The sequence below is a fragment of the Ranitomeya imitator genome, chromosome 2, assembly GCF_032444005.1.
Source record: "Ranitomeya imitator isolate aRanImi1 chromosome 2, aRanImi1.pri, whole genome shotgun sequence".
NCBI classification, from domain to species: Eukaryota; Metazoa; Chordata; class Amphibia; order Anura; family Dendrobatidae; genus Ranitomeya; species Ranitomeya imitator.
In genome coordinates, this window is record NC_091283.1 from 484,396,922 (window position 1) to 484,416,404 (window position 19,483).

Sequence of the window (19,483 nt, forward strand, 5' to 3'; positions counted from 1 at the left end):
AGGTTATATGGAATAATAGGAGGAGATATAAGTTGGTTATATGGAGTAATAGGAGGAGATATAGGGGGGTTATATGGAGTAATAGGAGGAGATATAGGGAGGTTATATGGAATAATAGGAGGAGATATAGGGGGGTTATATGGAGTAATAGGAGGAGATATAGGGAGGTTATATGGAGTAATAGGAGGAGATATAGGGAGATTATATGGAGTAATAGGAGGAGATATAGGGAGGTTATATTGAGTAATAGGAGGAGATATAGGGAGGTTATATGGAGTAATAGGTGGAGATATAGGGGGGTTATATGGAGTAATAGGAGGAGATATAGGGAGGTTATATGGAGTAATAGGAGATATAGGGAGGTTATATGGGGTAATAGAAGGAGATATAGGGAGGTTATATGGAGTAATAGGAGGAGATATAGGGAGGTTATAGGGAGTAATAGGAGGAGATATAGGGGAGGTTATATGGAGTAATAGGAGGAGATATAGGGAGGTTATATGGAATAATAGGAGAAGATATAGGGAGGTTATATGGAGTAATAGGAGATATAGGGAGGTTATATGGGGTAATAGGTGGAGATATAGGGAGGTTATATGGAATAATAGGAGGAGATATAGGGAGGTTATATGGGGTAATAGGAGGAGATATAGGGAGGTTATATGTAGTAATAGGAGGAGATATAGGGAGGTTATATGGAGTAATAGGAGGAGATATAGGGAGGTTATATGGAGTAATAGGAGGAGATATAGGGAAGATATATGGAGTAATAGGAGGAGATATAGGGGGTTTTATGGAGTAATAGGAGGAGATATAGAGAGGGTATATGGAGTAATAGGAGGAGATATAGGGAGGATATATGGAGTAATAGGAGGAGATATAGGGGGGTTATATGGAGTAATAGGAGGAGATATAGGGAGGATATATGGAGTAATAGGAGGAGATATAGGGAGGATATATGGAGTAATAGGAGGAGATATAGGGAGGATATATGGAGTAATAGGAGGAGATATAGGGAGGTTATATGGAGTAATAGGAGGAGATATAGGGAGGTTATATGGAGTAATAGGAGGAGATATAGGGAGGTTATATGGAGTAATAGGTGGAGATATAGGGAGGTTATATGGAGTAATAGGAGGAGATATAGGGGGGTTATATGGAGTAATAGGAGGAGCTATAGGGAGGTTATATGGAGTAATAGGAGGAGATATAGGGAGGTTATATGGAGTAATAGGAGGAGATATAGGGAGGTTATATGGAATAATAGGAGGAGATATAGGGAGGTTATATGGAGTAATAGGAGGAGCTATAGGGAGGTTATATGGAGTAATAGGAGGAGCTATAGGGAGGTTATATGGAGTAATAGGAGGAGATATCGGAGGTTATATGGAGTAATAGGAGGAGCTATAGGGAGGTTATATAGAGTAATAGGAGGAGATATCGGAGGTTATATGGAGTAATAGAAGGAGATATAGGGAGGTTATATGGAGTAATAGGAGGCGATATAGGGAGGTTATATGGGGTAATAGGAGGAGATATAGGGAGGTTATATGAAGTGAAAGAAGAAGATATGAGGAAGTTATATGGTGTAATAGGAGGAGATATAGGGGAAAATATAGTGAGATTATATGGAGTAGTAGTTTGCATATCCAAATTGTCTTTACAGTTCACTTAGATACTGAAACATCTATCACTTGGAGTGTTTTTCATTTGGATCAATTTTGTGAAGAGGTTTTTCTTCACAGTGGAAAGGTGTCTGTGATCATCCACCACTGTTGTCTTCCATGGACTTCCAGGCCTTTTTTTTTTGCAGAATGTACCAAACTTTTTATTTGGCCACTTCTAACATATTAAAGAGCTGTAATTTCTAAAATTGTACACCAATTAGGTTGCGAAGACCCTCATATTATAGCTGAGTCTGCAAATTAAGCCCATATCAATTATATATCTGTATCTTGAATACGTTTTTGTAAACAGCTAAAATGCTAAAGCTTGTGTCACTGCCCAAATAATTCAGGACCTAATTGTATATAAAAAAAAAAGTTAAATATAGTTAAATAAATGGAGTATTTTGGAAAACAGTTGAAAAAAAAAACTGTGTTAGATGCGGCCAGCAGTATTGGAGGTACCCTTTAGGTTTTGGAAGTATTTAAAGGCTCTCTTTGAAGGGAGTGTACTGTAAGTATATACATTATACATGTAATTGGCCTGTGTGTGTAATGTGTTCCTTGGTAGTTGATGATTTCTTCAGAATAAGATACTTTTTCTGTCAAATTCTTAACTTCAATATCCCTTGGTCTGTTTCATTATCTCTTCCCGTACATTAGATAATTTAAAATTAATTTGTGAAATTCCTAATATAATTAGTTTTTAAATGTATATGAATCAGATCGTTAAATATATGTAGCGTCTGTTTTCTGTCATCATATAGTATTGCAAATATTTTCCTGTTGATTCATTGTCATCTCTGTCATCCAAATGAGATCCACATCACATAGAACAACATTGAAAGTTGCATAATGTCATCGTTAAAATGTCCATAAAGTGTGGTGTTAAAGTTATAAATGCAATATTATTAATGTGCTCACGTACAACGCGCATGGCCACAGGCTGATCCTGATAATCAACACGTAGATGTGGTCTTCTCAGACATTTATGACATATGCTGCCATAATATATAAAGGGATATTAGGGGTCACACCTCTAAAGTCATCACCTATTTTGAGAATCGTGGTCCACTAAGGAGAGGTGACTACATCCTCCGATACAATTAAATATGAGGAGACAACACTTTTATGCTTTTCACTTTTACAATACTCTTATAGATGAGAGTCACTTCTTCAGTCAGCTGTGGCTGGTCATCTCATCTGGTGGGACAGAAGTCCTGTGGATGTGTCATCAATTTCTGAAATTCAAATACATATTTACCGGGTTTGTCCAGATCCACTTACTTCCACATCAGAAGGAAACAGACACTGGTGATGTGATGTACCATTCAATGTCTGCTTTCTAAAAATCGACAAGTATCATGTAGGCATCATTGTCTAGTTATTAGGAGAGGTGCACAATACCTGTGTCCCTCAAAGAGACTTGGTAAACAGTTAATGGACCGTGGATGCATATGGATAAACCCTTTAAGTTGTCTGAACACTTAATATTTACATCATATTATTATTGTAATTTTTTTCTCTTATGTGGTTAATATACATTTTTGTTTCCATGGTGCATGGGACATCTGAAGGTCACAGCGGCTCTTGATAGTCTGTTCCGCTAATGAGTTCATCCTCATTTTATTTAGTATTTATGCCTCACGTTCCCAACAATCAGTATCAGTCATTCCATCGTCTCCGTACTCAATAGTTTGTAAATTTTATATTTATTTTTGACATTTTCCAACCAGAGATATGAGCCCACCCTCATTGTAAAGGGCTTCAACTTTTAAGATCTTCAGCGACTGTGGCAGTGTAATGCGACTCCAGGCTAGGAAAGCCAGCCAGAAACTGGAAATCAGTGCTAAGGAGGAGGAGGAGGGAAGGAGGCAGGTCTGGTCAGGGCTGCTTACACACAAAAGCTCCCAGACAGAAAAGGGAGTGAAGGCAAAGTAGAAACAGGAATATGAGCAGTCACAAGTAGGTTACAGGACTGGCCATAGAAACCAGGACTGAGTAGAGCGGGTAGTGACAGTTTAGCCTCAAGGAGAGATAGAGGGTGGGCAAGGTAAAGGGTGGGTATCTAACAAGGGGTGGCAATGCCAGGATTCTGGAGAACGATTTGTGGGGGGAAGGAGAAAACGTATGAGCCAAAACATGAAGTGGCTGCTGTGCAGCAGGAGGTCCAAGGTGCCAGGATCCATGGGCTGAGAACCTTCAAAAAGATGGGTAAGTCTTCTGCATTTGTGGACCTTAATGACTGGAAATCGAAGAAATGGTGGTGGGTCTTGTTAACGTATGAATAATTTAGTAACGTGGAGTAAATCGGTGTGCAGAATGTGACAGGCACTGATTTGTAGATATGCCACATAGTATAATCATAGACAGTAGGTAAATCAGTATATATTTGTATGGGTACTGGCACAAATCTCTATATCTATTTAGTTATCTAACTACCTAGTTTATCTACCTATATATCTATCTATCTATCTATCTACCTATCTATCTACTGTATCTATCAATCTATTCTATCTATCTCTATCTATTAATCTATCTATCTACCTACAATTGAAACCAGAAGTTTCCATACACTATACAAAAAGACACATATATGTGTTTTTCTCAATATCTGACATGAAATCAGAACAAACCTTTCCCATTTTAGATCAATTAGGATTACCATCATTATTAATATTTGCCAAATACCAGACTAATAAGAGAGAGAGAATATTTGTAGACATTTTTATTACTTACTGCAAAGTCAAAAATTTTCATACACTAAGATTACTATGCCTTTAAAAAATTCTGGACTGCCCATACGATGATGTCCTGTGTTTGGAAGCTTCTGATAGGTGTTTTGCCAACATCTGAGATAATTAGAGACACACCTGTGGATGTATTTTAATGCACACCTGAAACACGCAGCTTCTTTGTGTAGCATCATGGGAAAGTCTAAAGAAATCATCCAAGATATCAGCAGAGAATTGTGGACTTGCACAAGTCTGGCTCATCCTTGGATACAATTACAAGATACCTGAAGGTGCCTCATTCTTCTGTACAAACAATTATACGCAAGTACAAACAAGATGGGAATGTCCAGCCATCATACCGCTCAAGAAGGAGATGGGTTCTGTGTCCCAGAGATGAACGTGCTTTGGTCTGACGTGCATATCAACCCAAAGACAAGAGCAAAAGACCTTGTGAAAATGATGACAGAAGCTGGTAAGATTGTGTCAATATCCATATTCAAACAAGTACTGTATTGACATTGGCTGAAAGGACACTCTGCCAGGAAGAAGCCATTACTCCAAAAGAAAAACAAAAAAAAAGATTAATGTTTGCAAATGCACACTGGAACAAAGACCTTAATTTTTGGAAACATGTCCTGTGGTCTGTTGAAACTAAAATTGAACTTTTTGGGTATAATGACTATCGTTATATTTGGAGGAAAAAGAGGGAAGCTTTGAAGCCTAAGAACACCATGACAACTATGAAACACAGGGGTAGCAGCATCATGTTGTGAGGTTGCTTTTGCTGCAGGAGGGACTGATGCACTTCACAAAATAGATGGCTTCATGAAAAAAGAAGATTATGTGGCAATACTAAAGCAGCATCTCAAGACGTCAGCCAGGAAGTTAAAGTTTTTGGCAGAAATGGGTCTTCCAAATGGACAATGACCCGAAGCATACTGCCAAAATGGTAACAAGTGGCTTAAGGATAACAAAGTCAATGTTTTGGAGTGGCCATCACAAAGCCCTGATCTCATTACTATTGATAATTTATGGGCAAAGCTGAAAAGGCGGGTGCGAGCAAGGCGACCAACAAACCTGAATCAGTTACACCAGTTTTGTCAGGAGGAATGGGCCCAAATTCCGAACAACTATTGTGAGAAGCTTGTGGAATGATATCCCAAATGTTTGACCCAAGTCGTTCAGGTAAGGGCAATGGTACCAAATACTAATAAAATGTATGTAAACTTTTGACTTTGCAGTAAGTAATAAAAATGCCTTAAAATATTCTCTCTCTCATTATTCTGGCATTCGGCAAATATTAATAATTATGGTAATACTATTTTACCTAAAACAGGAAAGGTTTATTCTGATTTCATTATCAGATATTGAGAAATAAATGCATATGTGTGTTTTTATATAGTGTATGTAAACTTCTGGTTTCAACTGTATCTATCCCGTGAGTTTCAGGTTGCCGCCATTTGTAACCATAGCGTGTGAAGCCAGCCTTAGGTAGCTAATATCTTGGGACACAAAAATACACCTAAGTATAAAGCAGCACTGATATCACACTTACAATACGGTCCGGCAGATTGGAAACCCAAGCTTTCTGTAGGATTCCATTCGATTTTTTTCATCCATGGTGGCTGCAGAAAAGACAAAACTTTATAAACCAAGAGTGTAAATATGAATTGCAATTAAATCACATTTGCTTGAAATTCCAGTAGAGACGTTGGCAGCATAGATGCAGCCAGTCACATTGGAAAGTATGTGGGCAGCCTCTTACTTACACATAAAATTATGGACGACATAAAAAAAAAGGCAGAAATAGTCAGACGTGAAACATTTCACCTTGCCCAGTGCTTATCTACTAGTAAATATGAGGAGGCACACCTACTAGGTGAATGGTACAAGAGCTACCTAACAAATGACTGCAAACAGCATCTTCAGAGGCTGTCAGATTACACGTGCAGTAAGGAAAGGAAGAAAAATAAATTATATGCTATAAACTGAAATTATCACTGTTTGTTTTGTCACCTAATTTTAATTAAAATATTATTATTTAATATATTATGTGACATATAATAAAAATCATATAAATGTGATCCCATGGCAATAAGCCCCCCACATACCCACCATATTCCACTGCCCCTCCTTTCTGTTGGTAGTGTTCCTCACAGGTCTTCTGGATTCCCCTTCCAGCAAGGGAGGTGACTGCTGCAACCAATCAGCAGCTGCTGATGGGCTGCAGTGGCGATGTTACATTCAAACTGGAAAAATTTGTAATTAGACTGTTTCATCTGGTGCAAACGCAATCAGACCACTGCAGTCAATCAGCGGCTGTCAACTGACTGCAGCAGTCACCTCCCCTAATAATAATAATAATAATTTTTATTTATATAGCGCCAACATATTCTGCAGCGCTTTACAAATTATAGAGGGGACTTGCACAGACAATAGACATTACAGCATAACAGGAATACAGTTCAAAACAGATACCAGGAGGAATGAGGGCCCTGCTCGCAAGCTTACAAACTATGGGGAAAAGGGGAGACACGAGAGGTGGATGGTAACAATTGCTTTAGTTATTCGGACCGGCCATAGTGTAAGGCTCGGGTGTTCATGTAAAGCTGCATGAACCAGTTAACTGCCTAAGTATGTAGCAGTACAGACAGAGAGGGCTATTAACTGCATAAAGTGAATGAGAACATTTTTTTTTTTTTTTTTTTAAATAGGCCACACAGGGATCCTTACATTAATACATTGAGGCGGTAGGCCAGTCTGAACAAATGAGTTTTTAGGGCACGCTTAAAACTGTGGGGATTGGGGATTAATCGCATTAACCTTGGTAGTGCATTCCAAAGAATCGGCGCAGCACGTGTAAAGTCTTGGAGACGTGAGTGGGAGGTTCTGATTATTGAGGATGCTAACCTGAGGTCATTAGCGGAGCGGAGGGCACGGGTAGGGTGGTAGACCGAGACCAGAGAGGAGATATAGGGTGGTGCTGAGCCATGGAGTGCTTTGTGGATGAGGGTAGTAGTTTTGTACTGGATTCTGGAGTGGATGGGTAACCAGTGTAATGACTGGCACAAGGTGGAATAGAAAGCCAGGAGTTTAGCAAAAAATAGTGGTAGCAGTACGAAAGAGTAGGTTTTTGGGACCATTATGGTCCCATTTTAAGTGTGCAGTCCCTTTGACATGTACCACATTCCATAGGTAAAATCAGATGTTAAGTAGCTTTACAGATACTTTGCTGGACTTCTCAGTAAAGCTCTAGAGCTACATTCCCAATTCTGCTGGCTTCCTTTTAACATAAGCTATGTATTTAGATCTAAAGTAATAATATAGTCAGTAAGCCTTCTTTTCCAAGCCGTATGAGATCCTATTCTATTTTAGTCTGTAAATATACTGTTCCGATTCAAAGCCATATTATGGCTGTATGAATGACACAGAACGACGCTAATATCTCACATGACTGAGAGGATGGCTGCATATCTGCGTCAGTACATCTCGTATTCTTTTCCATCATAAGAAAAGGAAACAGATATTAGCGCCTGATGCACCCCAATGACCTTCCCATCCAGAGACGTTATTTTAGAGCAGCATGCCGCATAATTTTATCTTCTGGCTTTTTTGATGAAATCCGTGATGAAGGTTCCTAACAAAGCCTCCAGCACAGACATGAACCAGTGTTTCCAAGGTCGCCCCGCAGAATTTTTAAACCTGCTATGTATAAATGGAGAACAAGACAAGAAATAACAAGAATATCGGTGCAATTAGAGTAACGCAGTCTCACAACTATTATTGTGGATTAAACCACGAGGTATTGAATATGGGGTTATGACATTGGTCTGCTGCTGCCTGGATTTGGTGAATAGCATTGAAACTGCGAGGTGCTAATTGCCAACAGACCAGGAGGGGACACAGACAGAAGAGGGCCCCTGTGCAAGAACAATATATGGGCCCTTCGTGTCCCATATCCCATGATAATGCACAATTCCACCTGCTTTGGAGGTGATAGGGGCCCCTCTACCTCCTGGACCCCTGTGTGGCTGCACAGGTAGCACCAATGATACGTCTTCTCCTGCAACAGACTACATCCCACCACTCCAGCTTTTCTCATTACGGGAAATGCTCATTATTTGATATGTCGCGAAGGAACAACCAACAATGTCACACAGCAGATCTCTGCAAAACTGAGCTTATGCTTTACATTCACAGTGAGCATCTGTAAATGGTCCTTTTCCAACATTACAAATGTATAAATTTATTATATATGTTCCCTCTCTTCAAAGAAATAATAGGAGCATACAAATGAATATGAATGCTATTTATTTTAATTATTAGACAATAATGTATATTAGACACAATGCAGATATTTAAAGCCCTATACATATTAGCTAGCCGACAGCTGTATCCCCCGCTACTACATACACAACAGTGCTCAATGACTGTAGATTCCTGAATACCCTATGAAAAAAACTAAAAGGACTTTATCAATTATCTAAAAGCAATATATATATATATATATATATATATATATATATATATATATATATACTGTGTGTATATAAATATGTAAGTATATATATATATTTGCTGGAGTGTACAATATTTCACAGAAACCGGGGCTTAAATATAAGCAGGAGAAATAAAGATAGTGCCCAGATGGTAATATACTTTATACTTTAGATTAATAATTTATAGGTCACAATATTAAATAAAGGAAACAGTAATAAATTGGATAAGCGAAGCCAAGGCACAGATTGGGCTATATTACCCCTAGTATATCCTATATTCCTCCTCTGGGAGCCGCTTATCGCCTAGAGGAACAAAAGGCTCAGTCATTGAAATTTCAGTGGCTGCATCCTTTATTTCTTCAGATTATCTGTGAGAGAACGGTCAGGAGGCCCCTGTGCACATTAGACTATTGGGGGAATTTTTGCGCTGCGTGGTTTGTTTTTTGAAAAAGTGATCGGTGTGATTACAAAACACATCAAAATAAAAACTCCAGAATCACTATTCCACTCCGGTACGGCTTCCTCCTTCCAGCAACGCGGTCTATTTCCTTTTTCTACTAATTCTAGATTGTGAGCCCCAACGGGGACAGTGATGACAATGTGTGCAAAACTGTAAAGCGCTGCGGAATATGTTAGCGCTATATAAAAATAAAGATTATTATTATTATTATTATTATTATTAATCGATATGCAAAAGAGGGTTTACCGTCATTTGTTGACGGGACTGCAGCAACTGTATTATTCATGGGCTAAGATTGGAGATGTGAAAATCACAACCCTTTCAGGGGAGCAACTCCGTAACTCACTTGTCATCTGTACCGTTCAATATCACCCCTCTTTTTTCTCATTAATTGAAGAGACTGAGGCTGAGCTGCATTATGAGACACAGACCACGGGCACCATGTCTGCTCTGAGATACTCAGATCTCGCTTAGAAGTGAATGTGGAGAGCCACACATGCCCAAACTCATCACCATTCCTGGTAACATGCAGCAGGGGTCTATTCCCGACAGGGGTGGGCACCCGCGTTTATCGGACATTTATGGCTTATTCTGGGAATGTGCCAGAAAGGGCCCAGATAAAAGTAACACTATAACAAGCGCATTACAGGTTTACATGTCGTTACCTTTTTGTAACAAAACCTGTTTACATCAATGTAACAGTTTGCAAATGGAGATCAAGAGGAAACAAATTGCAATGTATACGATCCAGGTATATTTCCATATGTCTGGGTTTATTCATAGGGGAGAGGTCTTTAAGAAAACTTCCGCAGTAAGTGGATACCTACTGTATGCAGCTGTATACATTTTGTGATAGATACATTTGAAAGGTAGAGATATATTATGTACACAGCTTTTTATGTAGTGCACATGAGGATATGAAGCTTAATTTTCATAGACTTCACCCAAAACAAATGAATCATGTCAGTGAAATATGTAGTTATCTCTTTATTCTAAATTAGGGTGGGTCAGGTTTAGCAACCATTGGTAAATTTGCTAATACTGGACACCTCCTGATACTACAGTCCGAGCATCATCTGTAGCCATGCACCAACTCAATCATACAACCCTCTCTGCTTTACTGCTCTGTATTCTGTCAGCAGAATGGTTTTCAGGGGTGTAACTATAGTTGCTGAAGGCAGGGCCGGTTTTAGATTAAAGTGGGACCCCAAATGCTCACGTATTACACCATCACACAGAAATATTTTGATTGTATTTATATGCGCTGTGTTCAGGCCATTAAACGAGCGTGATCGACAATAATGAAGTCGTTCAATGCTTGTTTGCCAGCCTCTTTACACCGGCTGAGGAAGAATGAAGGGAACAGAACAATCATTATTAGATCAATCTGTTCTCATACAATATCATGTTATCAGCAGCATATCTGCAGTTTTCACCAGGCAATGTGCTGCTTAGAAGAATTATTTCTGCTCCGGTATTCAATACAATCACTTGATGCACAAGCAGCAATTTGCTTGTTTAGTATAATATACCCCATAGTCCTCCATATAGTATAATGCACTCCCCATGGTCCTTGATAGAGTATAATGCAGCCCCCATATAGTATAATGCAACCCATAGCTCTCAACAGAGTACAATGCGTCCCCTCTCATATAGTACAATACGGTCCCACTCAGACTAAAAGGTGGCCTCCCTCAAAGAGTATAATACAGTCCACCCACACACACAGTATAATGCAGCCCCCCCACACAGTATAATGTATCCCCCTACACACTACAATGCAGCTCCCACACACACTATAATGCAGTCCCCCCACACGCACACTATAATGCAGCCCCCCCCCCACACACTATAATGCGGCCCCCAACTCTCTCACTCAGTATAATGCAGTCTTCTGACCACACACACAGTATACTGCAGCCCCCCACACACAGTATAATGTAGCCCCTACACAGTACAATGCAGCCCTCCACCAGACACTATAATGCAGTCCCCCCACACGCACACTCTAATGCAGCCCACCACATGCATACTATAATGCAGCCCCCCACACACTATAATGTGGCCCCCAACTCTCACATAGTATAATGCAGCCTTCCTACCACACACATAGTATAATGCAGACCCCAACCCCCCTGCTCACAGTATAATGCAAGCTCCCCCACACACACTATAATGCAGCCTCCCCATCTAACTCATATAGTATAATACAGTCCCACCACACACAGTATAATGTAGCCACACACACACACACAATATAATACAGCCCCCTCTAATGCAGTCCCCCACACACTATAATGCAGCCCCGCACATTCACTATAATGCAGCCCCCAACCCCCACACAGTATAATGCAGCCTTCCCACCATACACACACAGTATAATGCAGCCCCCTACACACAGTATAATGCAAACTCCCCACACACACACTATAATGCAGCCTCGCCCGCCAAACACACACATACTATAAGGCAGCCCCACCCACCCACAAACACACACACAGATGTATATCTAAGTTTTCTGGCACCCCGAGCAAGAATTGAGTTTGGCGCCACCCCCTTACCACAAAGCACATATGCAATTTGCACACTTTAGTCACGTGCCGACGAGCTGCTCTCCCTAATTCAATGTTCAGTGAAAAACTGAGAGAAGCCAGAAGAGGAGCTCATTGTCATGTAACAGAGTAAGTATGAAAATCGCATATGAGTGAAGCTGCCATGTGATGACTGCTGGAACCAGTAGGTAGAGCTGAATCCTGATAGTGAGGATATTACATGCTGTTAGGATTGGCTGCAGGATTTCATTTTATAATTAAAGGGTGCATCCAGGTTTGAAATGAAAATCTGTCACTATAGGTGGCTGCAGGATTCTGAATTCTCACAGAGCATGCACTGCACACTTTTAGGATTCTCCCTTGCACAAGTATGTGATTTGGATTCTTTTGGCCACATTAGACATGTCCAGCCTTGCTCAATTCATTTTCATTGAGGCCATGCATGTCTAGTCAGCACGTAACCACATGTATGCAAATCACCTGCACCAGAGAATCTTTGCAGTGTGCACTGTGAGATTTCAGAAGTCTGCAGTCACATAGAAAAACTGCAGAATCATCACAAACTTGGACAACCCCTTTAATAAAAATATGAGAAATAGTATCACAAAAAAACATTTACATCCAGGTATCTGATAGATGACTCTGTCTCTGGAGTCGTTCTCTTTCTTTTCTTCTTCATCTTGTCTAGACTTCATGAGTTTTCTCATCCACAGCCATCTGTGCAGACTTCCATCTTCTCCGGTCTTGTGCAGCACTTCCCCACACGACACACTTAAAGATAGAGTGTCATTATAATGCTCTTAATTAAAAAACCCTGCCCTACGCTGAGCCGCTGAATAAATATTTGCCTCACTATATTTCCTGCACAAAATATGATCCCACACTGTCCCTCTTATGGTACTTGCTCTCCACACTGCTCCCTCCTTTCTGAACTGGGCCCCCTCTTCACACTGTTCTCTCACACTGAGTCCCCCCTATAGGGCCCAGCCTCTATACTGTCCCCACATCACACCCCCCTTGGTATACTGTCACCTCCTGGCTGTGCCCTTACACTGTTGCTCCATGCTACACCCCCCACACTACTCAGTCTCTATTCTGCCCCCATTTACACTTTCTCCCCTCCCATACTGTCTCCTCGCACGTTTTCCCCTCACTCCTCATACATTTACCCTCTCACTTTCCATACTGCCTCCTCACACATCCCTCTGTCTTGCCATACTGTGTCCGTACCCATCCCATCACCTCCCATACTATGTCCTCATACATTTTACCCTCGCTGCTCATACTGTGTCCGCACCCATACCACCACTCACCATACTGTGTCTGCAGCCTTCCGCCATACAGGTCTCCATCTCATACCTTCCTCCTCATATTGTGTCTTCAAATTTCTCCCGCTCCCCATATTGTGTCTGCACCTGTCACTTCCTTGCTCCCTAAATTTGTGTGCTGAAATCATACCTCGCTACACGAAATGTCACCCAGCCCCGTTACACTAAAAATCCCCATCACAGTCAATCTCCCCACACAGTAAATATCCCCAAACAATGTGAATACCCCTCTCACACAGACAGTGAATACACCCCACACACAGTAAATATCCCCCCAAACACACAGTAAATACCCTCCTCACACACACTGTAGATATCCCCCCACACACAGTAAATACCCTCCACACACACACACACACACACACACGCACAGTAAATACGCCCACAAACAGTAAACACCCCACACACACAGTAAACTTCCACACACACAGCAAATACCCCCCCACACACAGTAAACCTCTACTCACACGCAGCAAATACCCCTCCCCACACACACACAGCGAATAACCCACACACACTAAACACACCAACCCCAGTAAACACCACCCAGTAAATACCCCGCTCCTATTTTTGGGATGGGAGAGGGATCATTGTCTGACGCTCTCTTCTATTACTGCTTTCTTTCTTTCAACTGTAGCAGCGTCTATGATGACAATAAGTTGAATGCGCGATGATGGGCCCCTCTTCCTCATGGGCCCCATAGCAGCTGCGTGGTGTGCTGCTATTAGTGGCATGACACTGGCTGGGGGCCCATGGGGGATTCAGCTGTATAGTCTGCCTGCCCCTAAGGCTACGTTAACATTTGCGTTGTGCGGTGCTGCGTCAGCTGATCATGCCAAAAGTAGCATGTTTAGCCAACATTAATGTGTATGCGGTCCTTATTGAATAACACTGTGACATGCCTTGCTAAACCTAGAACTAGGCTTAAGGTAACTTTACACTAAACGACTTACCAACGATCACGACCAGCTATACGACCTGGCCGTAATCGTTGGTAAGTCGTTGTGTGGTCGCTGGGGAGCTGTCACACAGACAGCTCTCTCCAGCGACCAACGATCAGGGGAAAGACTTCGGAATCATTGAAACTGTCTTCAACGATGCCGAAGTCCCCCTGCAGCACCCGGGTAACCAGGGTAAACATCGGGTTACTAAGTGCAGGGCCGCTCTTAGTAACCCGATATTTACCCTGGTTACCATTGTAAAAGTAAAAAAAAAAAAAACACTACATACTTACATTCTGATGTCTGTCACGTCCCCCGCCCGGCGTCCACAGGGTTAAAACTGCTTTCGGCAGGAGCGCTGCTAATGCACGCGCTGCTGCCGAGAGTTTCCCTGCACTGACTGTGTCAGCGCCGGCCATAAGGCAGAGCACAGCGGTGATGTCACCGCTGTGCTCTGCTTTACGGCCGGCGCTGACACAGTGGACGCCGGGGGACGTGACAGACATCAGAATGTGAGTATGTACTGTTTTTTTTTTTTTTACTTTTACAATGGTAACCAGGGTAAATATCGGGTTACTGCGCTTAGTAACCCGATATTTACCCTGGTTACAAGTGAACACATCGCTGGATCGGCGTCACACACGCCGATCCAGCGATGACAGCGGGTGATCAGCGACCAAAAAATGGTCCTGATCATTCCCCAACAACCAACGATCTCCCAGCAGGGGCCTGATCATTGGTCGCTGTCACACATAACGAGATCGTTAGCGGGATCGTTGCTACGTCACCAAAAGCGTGACGTTGCAACGATATCGTTAATGATATCGTTATGTGTGACGGTACCTTTAATGGCCTCAGAATGGAGGATATGCCCTTTGTCAAACAAAGCCATTGTCAATAATGTATATACAGTACATTATCTCTCACATAAAGGAGGTCTTGTGGACCATGATTTGATTGCCAGACTGAGGTTTAGCTTAAAGAGGTTTACGACTACATTTTTACTGTTTGGCTATCCTTAGGATAGTCCATCAACATCTGATCGGTGGGGATGCAACTACTGGCAACTTCTCCAGTCAGCTGTTACCAGTGCCGGCGGCAGCTGGAGGTTCTCACAAGCTGATGGAACACAGCAGCTCCGTAATTTCTATAGCATCCACGGTGGTAGGACAAATCCACCTCCTATACAAATGAATATTGGGTGAATCTGCAGTACCTGGCAGTGGCCCTTATAGTTTTCACGTAGCAGAATCTGAGAACTTTCGGTTCGGTAACAGCTGATTGACAGGGGGTACCGGGTGTCACTCACCCACCGATCTGAATTTAATGGCCTATCCTACTGATAGGCCATCAATAAAAAAAGTAGTGGCCAACCTCTTTAAAGCCGCTGGGCCCCAATGCCCAGTCTGCATGGAGGGCAAACACCAACATGTTGTTACGGGGCATTGAGGTCTTTTTTCAAACCGCAACCTCTGCACTTTCCAAAGGTAGACCCTTGTCAATATGGGTACAGCAGCTTGAATACTTCTTGCTCAGCTGTTATTCCTAGGGAGAAACTGCGGGATGTAACGTTTTGCTACAGAATCCAATGGAGCTAATTCAGTTGAAATTTCAGTTCATCATTTACCATGATGATTCCACCAGAGAGAGACAGACACTCTGGAGAGGCTTTCCTCAAAGAATAATAGAGAGTCCCAAGCAAGGGTCCTTTATGATGGTAAAATGCATTGCATATCCACTTCAGCCCTGAGTGATATTAAAGTGCCCCTAGTGGCTGAGATGTAGTCATTGCATATCACTAGGATTCTCGCTCTCCATCATGTCACGGCTTGGCGGATGATTTTCACTACAATCTTGCTTAGTAAGACATAAGTGTTGTTAGCCCTCTGTGCAAAATGTCTGGGCTTATCAGATCACATAGTGAAAGTTCCATGGGTGGAAGCCAAGCTGCATGGTAATCAAAAATAATTTCAATATTAATATTCTCTTCGCTTCTGATTACATTAAACATAGTTAAATATGACAATTTATAACATTTTCATTGAACTGCGCTTTTTTCCTTGCGGAAAAGAAATGAAAAACAGGCAGCCTTAAAAAGTTGCCACAAAGACGTTGAAAGAGGCATCGGAATATACATTTTCCTAAAGTAGCTTAAAAAATTATGTGAGTCTAAAAGATGTGTGCACATACCATAAAGCAGGGGCCTTAAACACATAGCCAATGAGCTGCATGTGCCCCTGAGGCGCACCGGAGTTCCCAAGATGATGGAAGACCAGTTCAAATGTCCACCATCGATTCTTTTCAACTGGATGTGCTTCATTCTATTGCACCACAATACCAGGCACAAGCCAATCATAGGACGGCAACTGACATCTGGGTGCCGTTGTGGGCAGTGTATGATGTCACTGCCATGCACCGCATTACTACCACATTACTACAGGATGGGACATTGCTGCAAGATGAGGACCAGGATGTGAAATTTTGCTACAACATGGGGACCAGTGCGAGGGGCATTGCTATAAGATGGGGATCAGGATGGTGGACATTGCTACAAGATGGGGACCAGGATAGTGGACATTGCTACAAGATGAGGACCAGGATGGTGGACATTGCTACATGAAGACGACCAGGATAGTGGACATTGCTACATGATGAGGACCAGGATGGTGGACATTGCCACAAGATGAGGACCAAAGAGCTCCATAAACCAAGACTGACAGGTTGCAGGCTCTATAATTTACTGAACCTCCTATTGAAATCTGCACCTCAACCTGTTCAGCTCTGTAAATGCAGAGTCATACTCTGTATAAGTGATGCTTAAAGAATTGCAAATACATTCAGATATTTTTAAACAAGACATAATTGGTTCTTCCCAAATTACATGGATTTGTTTGATATTCCAGATAGTGATTGATCATAAGGGATGGATGATATTTGCTGGACAGATGACATGTGTTTGGGCAGATTGTGATGCAACACTTATTTTAGTTATAGGCTGAACGTGCAAGTTTATATTTAGTTACTGAGTGACCACACACAGCTTCATCCACATACCGATCGTTCTCGTAGAACCTGATTTACAATCTGGACTTTGCTGGATTTTCGCATTAATTGCTGTGTGCATAAGAAACAAATGCAACTTCTTATGTATCACTGGATCTAGTTATATGTCTTTGCCAGATTTCTTCAAGACCATTCTCCTTTTTGGGGGGCCGCACCCTCTCTTTTTGAATCAAAAAACCATACCGAGTTGGAGCAATGAACTAGTTGGACGTTATATGATATATACATACAATATGGGTTCTAGAAACACTACAGCAAAACTGAATGGTGCCGAAGTGCATAGCCAAAGAGATGGTGCATAACCCAGGGTATTCCTTGAATTCTCATGTCCTGCCTTATCCCCTCACTTTTGCACATTTTTAGAATATTTTTCTTCCCCATTCTATGATCTTAGATTGAAACTGACTCAGTTTTCTAATATATATATTTTTTTTAAGTGTCACTAAGTGCCAACAAAGGTAACGCGTTTCTTATTCAATCTTTACTTGTAGAAAAGTCACATTAATAATGCAGATATTTCCCGTTCTCTCTTGTCAGCCCAATGCAAATATGAGCACAACATCTAAGTCGTGCAACAACCTGCTTGTTAGGGATACGCTCCCAAATATCTGCTGTCTTTATAGTCTTAATCTTAGAGTGAATTAAGATGAGCTACAGTGCCGGCAAAAAAAATCTTTACACTTGCGCAGCAAAAAAAACTTTACATATAAAATCCACATCATAATTTCACTTTTTAAAAATGTACACAATGGGGAAGATAATAAAAAACTGTCTAATATTAAAGCTGGCTTTGTTGCAAATATCAACCAATCAACGCTTAGTTTTCACTTCTCTGGTTAAGCGAAAGCTGCACTCTGATTGGTTGTTCTGTGCAGCCCAGCCAGTTTTGCTATTAGGCAGTCTTTTATTATCTCCCTCCGTTTTTTATTATCTTCCACAATGGGTCGAAAGAAGCTTAAAATGGAAGAGAAATCCCGTGCCTTGACTCTGCTGGAGAAGGGGGATTCAGTGATTGCTGTAGCTAGAGATCTGGGAGTGTCAAGAGATGCAATTTATCAACTGAAGCGGTCGGCGGCATCATTGCCTCCTGGGATATTACCGAAGAGGAAGTCAGGCTCTGGCGTACCTAAGAAGACTTCACCAAGGACTGATAAGCTTCTGAAGCGTGAAGTGATGTCACATCCGTCTATAACTGCTGTTGAACTAAAAAACAAGTACCCTATGCTCCTCCAGAACATCACAACTAGGACAATTCGTCACCGCCTGCAGAAGAACCTGGGTGTACCAAGTTGCCGTGCCGCAAAGAAGCCCCTGCTCACAGCAGCAATGAAGAAGAAAAGGCTTGTCTTTTGTAAGAAATATCAAGATTGGACATCTGAAGAGTGGAAGAAAGAGATGTTTAGTGATGAGAGCACTTTCAGGCTGGTCAGGGGAGGCTCATAGGTTGTGCGTCGTCCGAGTACCGTGTCACGGTATGACCCAAAATATACAGTACTAAAGGAGGTGCTGAAGACACTGTGGGTAAACATGGACTCCACATACTTAGCCAGCCTTGCTGAATCCATGCCTAAATGACTGCAGATGGTGATAAAATGTAAGGGTGACATGACAAAATACTAATTATAATATATCCACAATAAAACACTTGAATCCACTTGAATTTTAAGATTTTGTGGTTTCATTAAACTTTTTTAATATTTTCTTCTATAAATCTAAAAAACCCCATTAATCTTGCCATTTTTATACCGCTAACCACCATTCGCAAAAAGTAAAAGGCACCTTCCACTATCCTCACAATGACCTTTGCTCAGGTTAGAGCATGCTCAGATCACAATTCTATACAAACAAGTAGGAGTCTAACAATTTAAAATAAAAATAAACTTAACGTAAAAATAGTCAGCCTATTGCAAATAATGTCCATATGAACACCAGGAAGTTCACTATCGTTCAAAAGTTTAAGTTCACCCAGACAATTTTGTGTTTTCCATGAAAACTCATACTTTTATTAATCAAATGAGTTGCCAAATGAATTGAAAATCTAGTCCAGACACTGACAAGGTTAGAAAAATGTTTTATTTGAAATAATAATTTTCTCCTTCAAAACTTTGCTTTCGTCACAGACTACTCCCTTTGCAGCAATTACAGCATTGCAGACCTTTGGCATTCTAGCAGTTAATTTGCTGAGGTAATCTTGAGAAATCTTACTCCATGCTTCCAGATGCCCCTCCCACAAGTTGGTTT

The 19,483-nt window shown here is 41.3% G+C and overlaps 1 protein-coding gene across 1 annotated transcript in view; it reads left to right on the forward strand.

Moving 5' to 3' along the window:
- Positions 1–3,561: 3,561 nt before the first annotated feature.
- PLCD3 (phospholipase C delta 3) overlaps positions 3,562–19,483 on the forward strand; it is an 88,887-nt gene continuing 72,965 nt past the window's right edge. Inside the window, exon 1 of the mRNA XM_069751379.1 lies at positions 3,562–3,878. Within this exon, the coding sequence (XP_069607480.1) occupies positions 3,749–3,878 (130 nt within the window). The 5' untranslated portion in view covers positions 3,562–3,748. The remainder of the gene's footprint in view (positions 3,879–19,483) is intronic.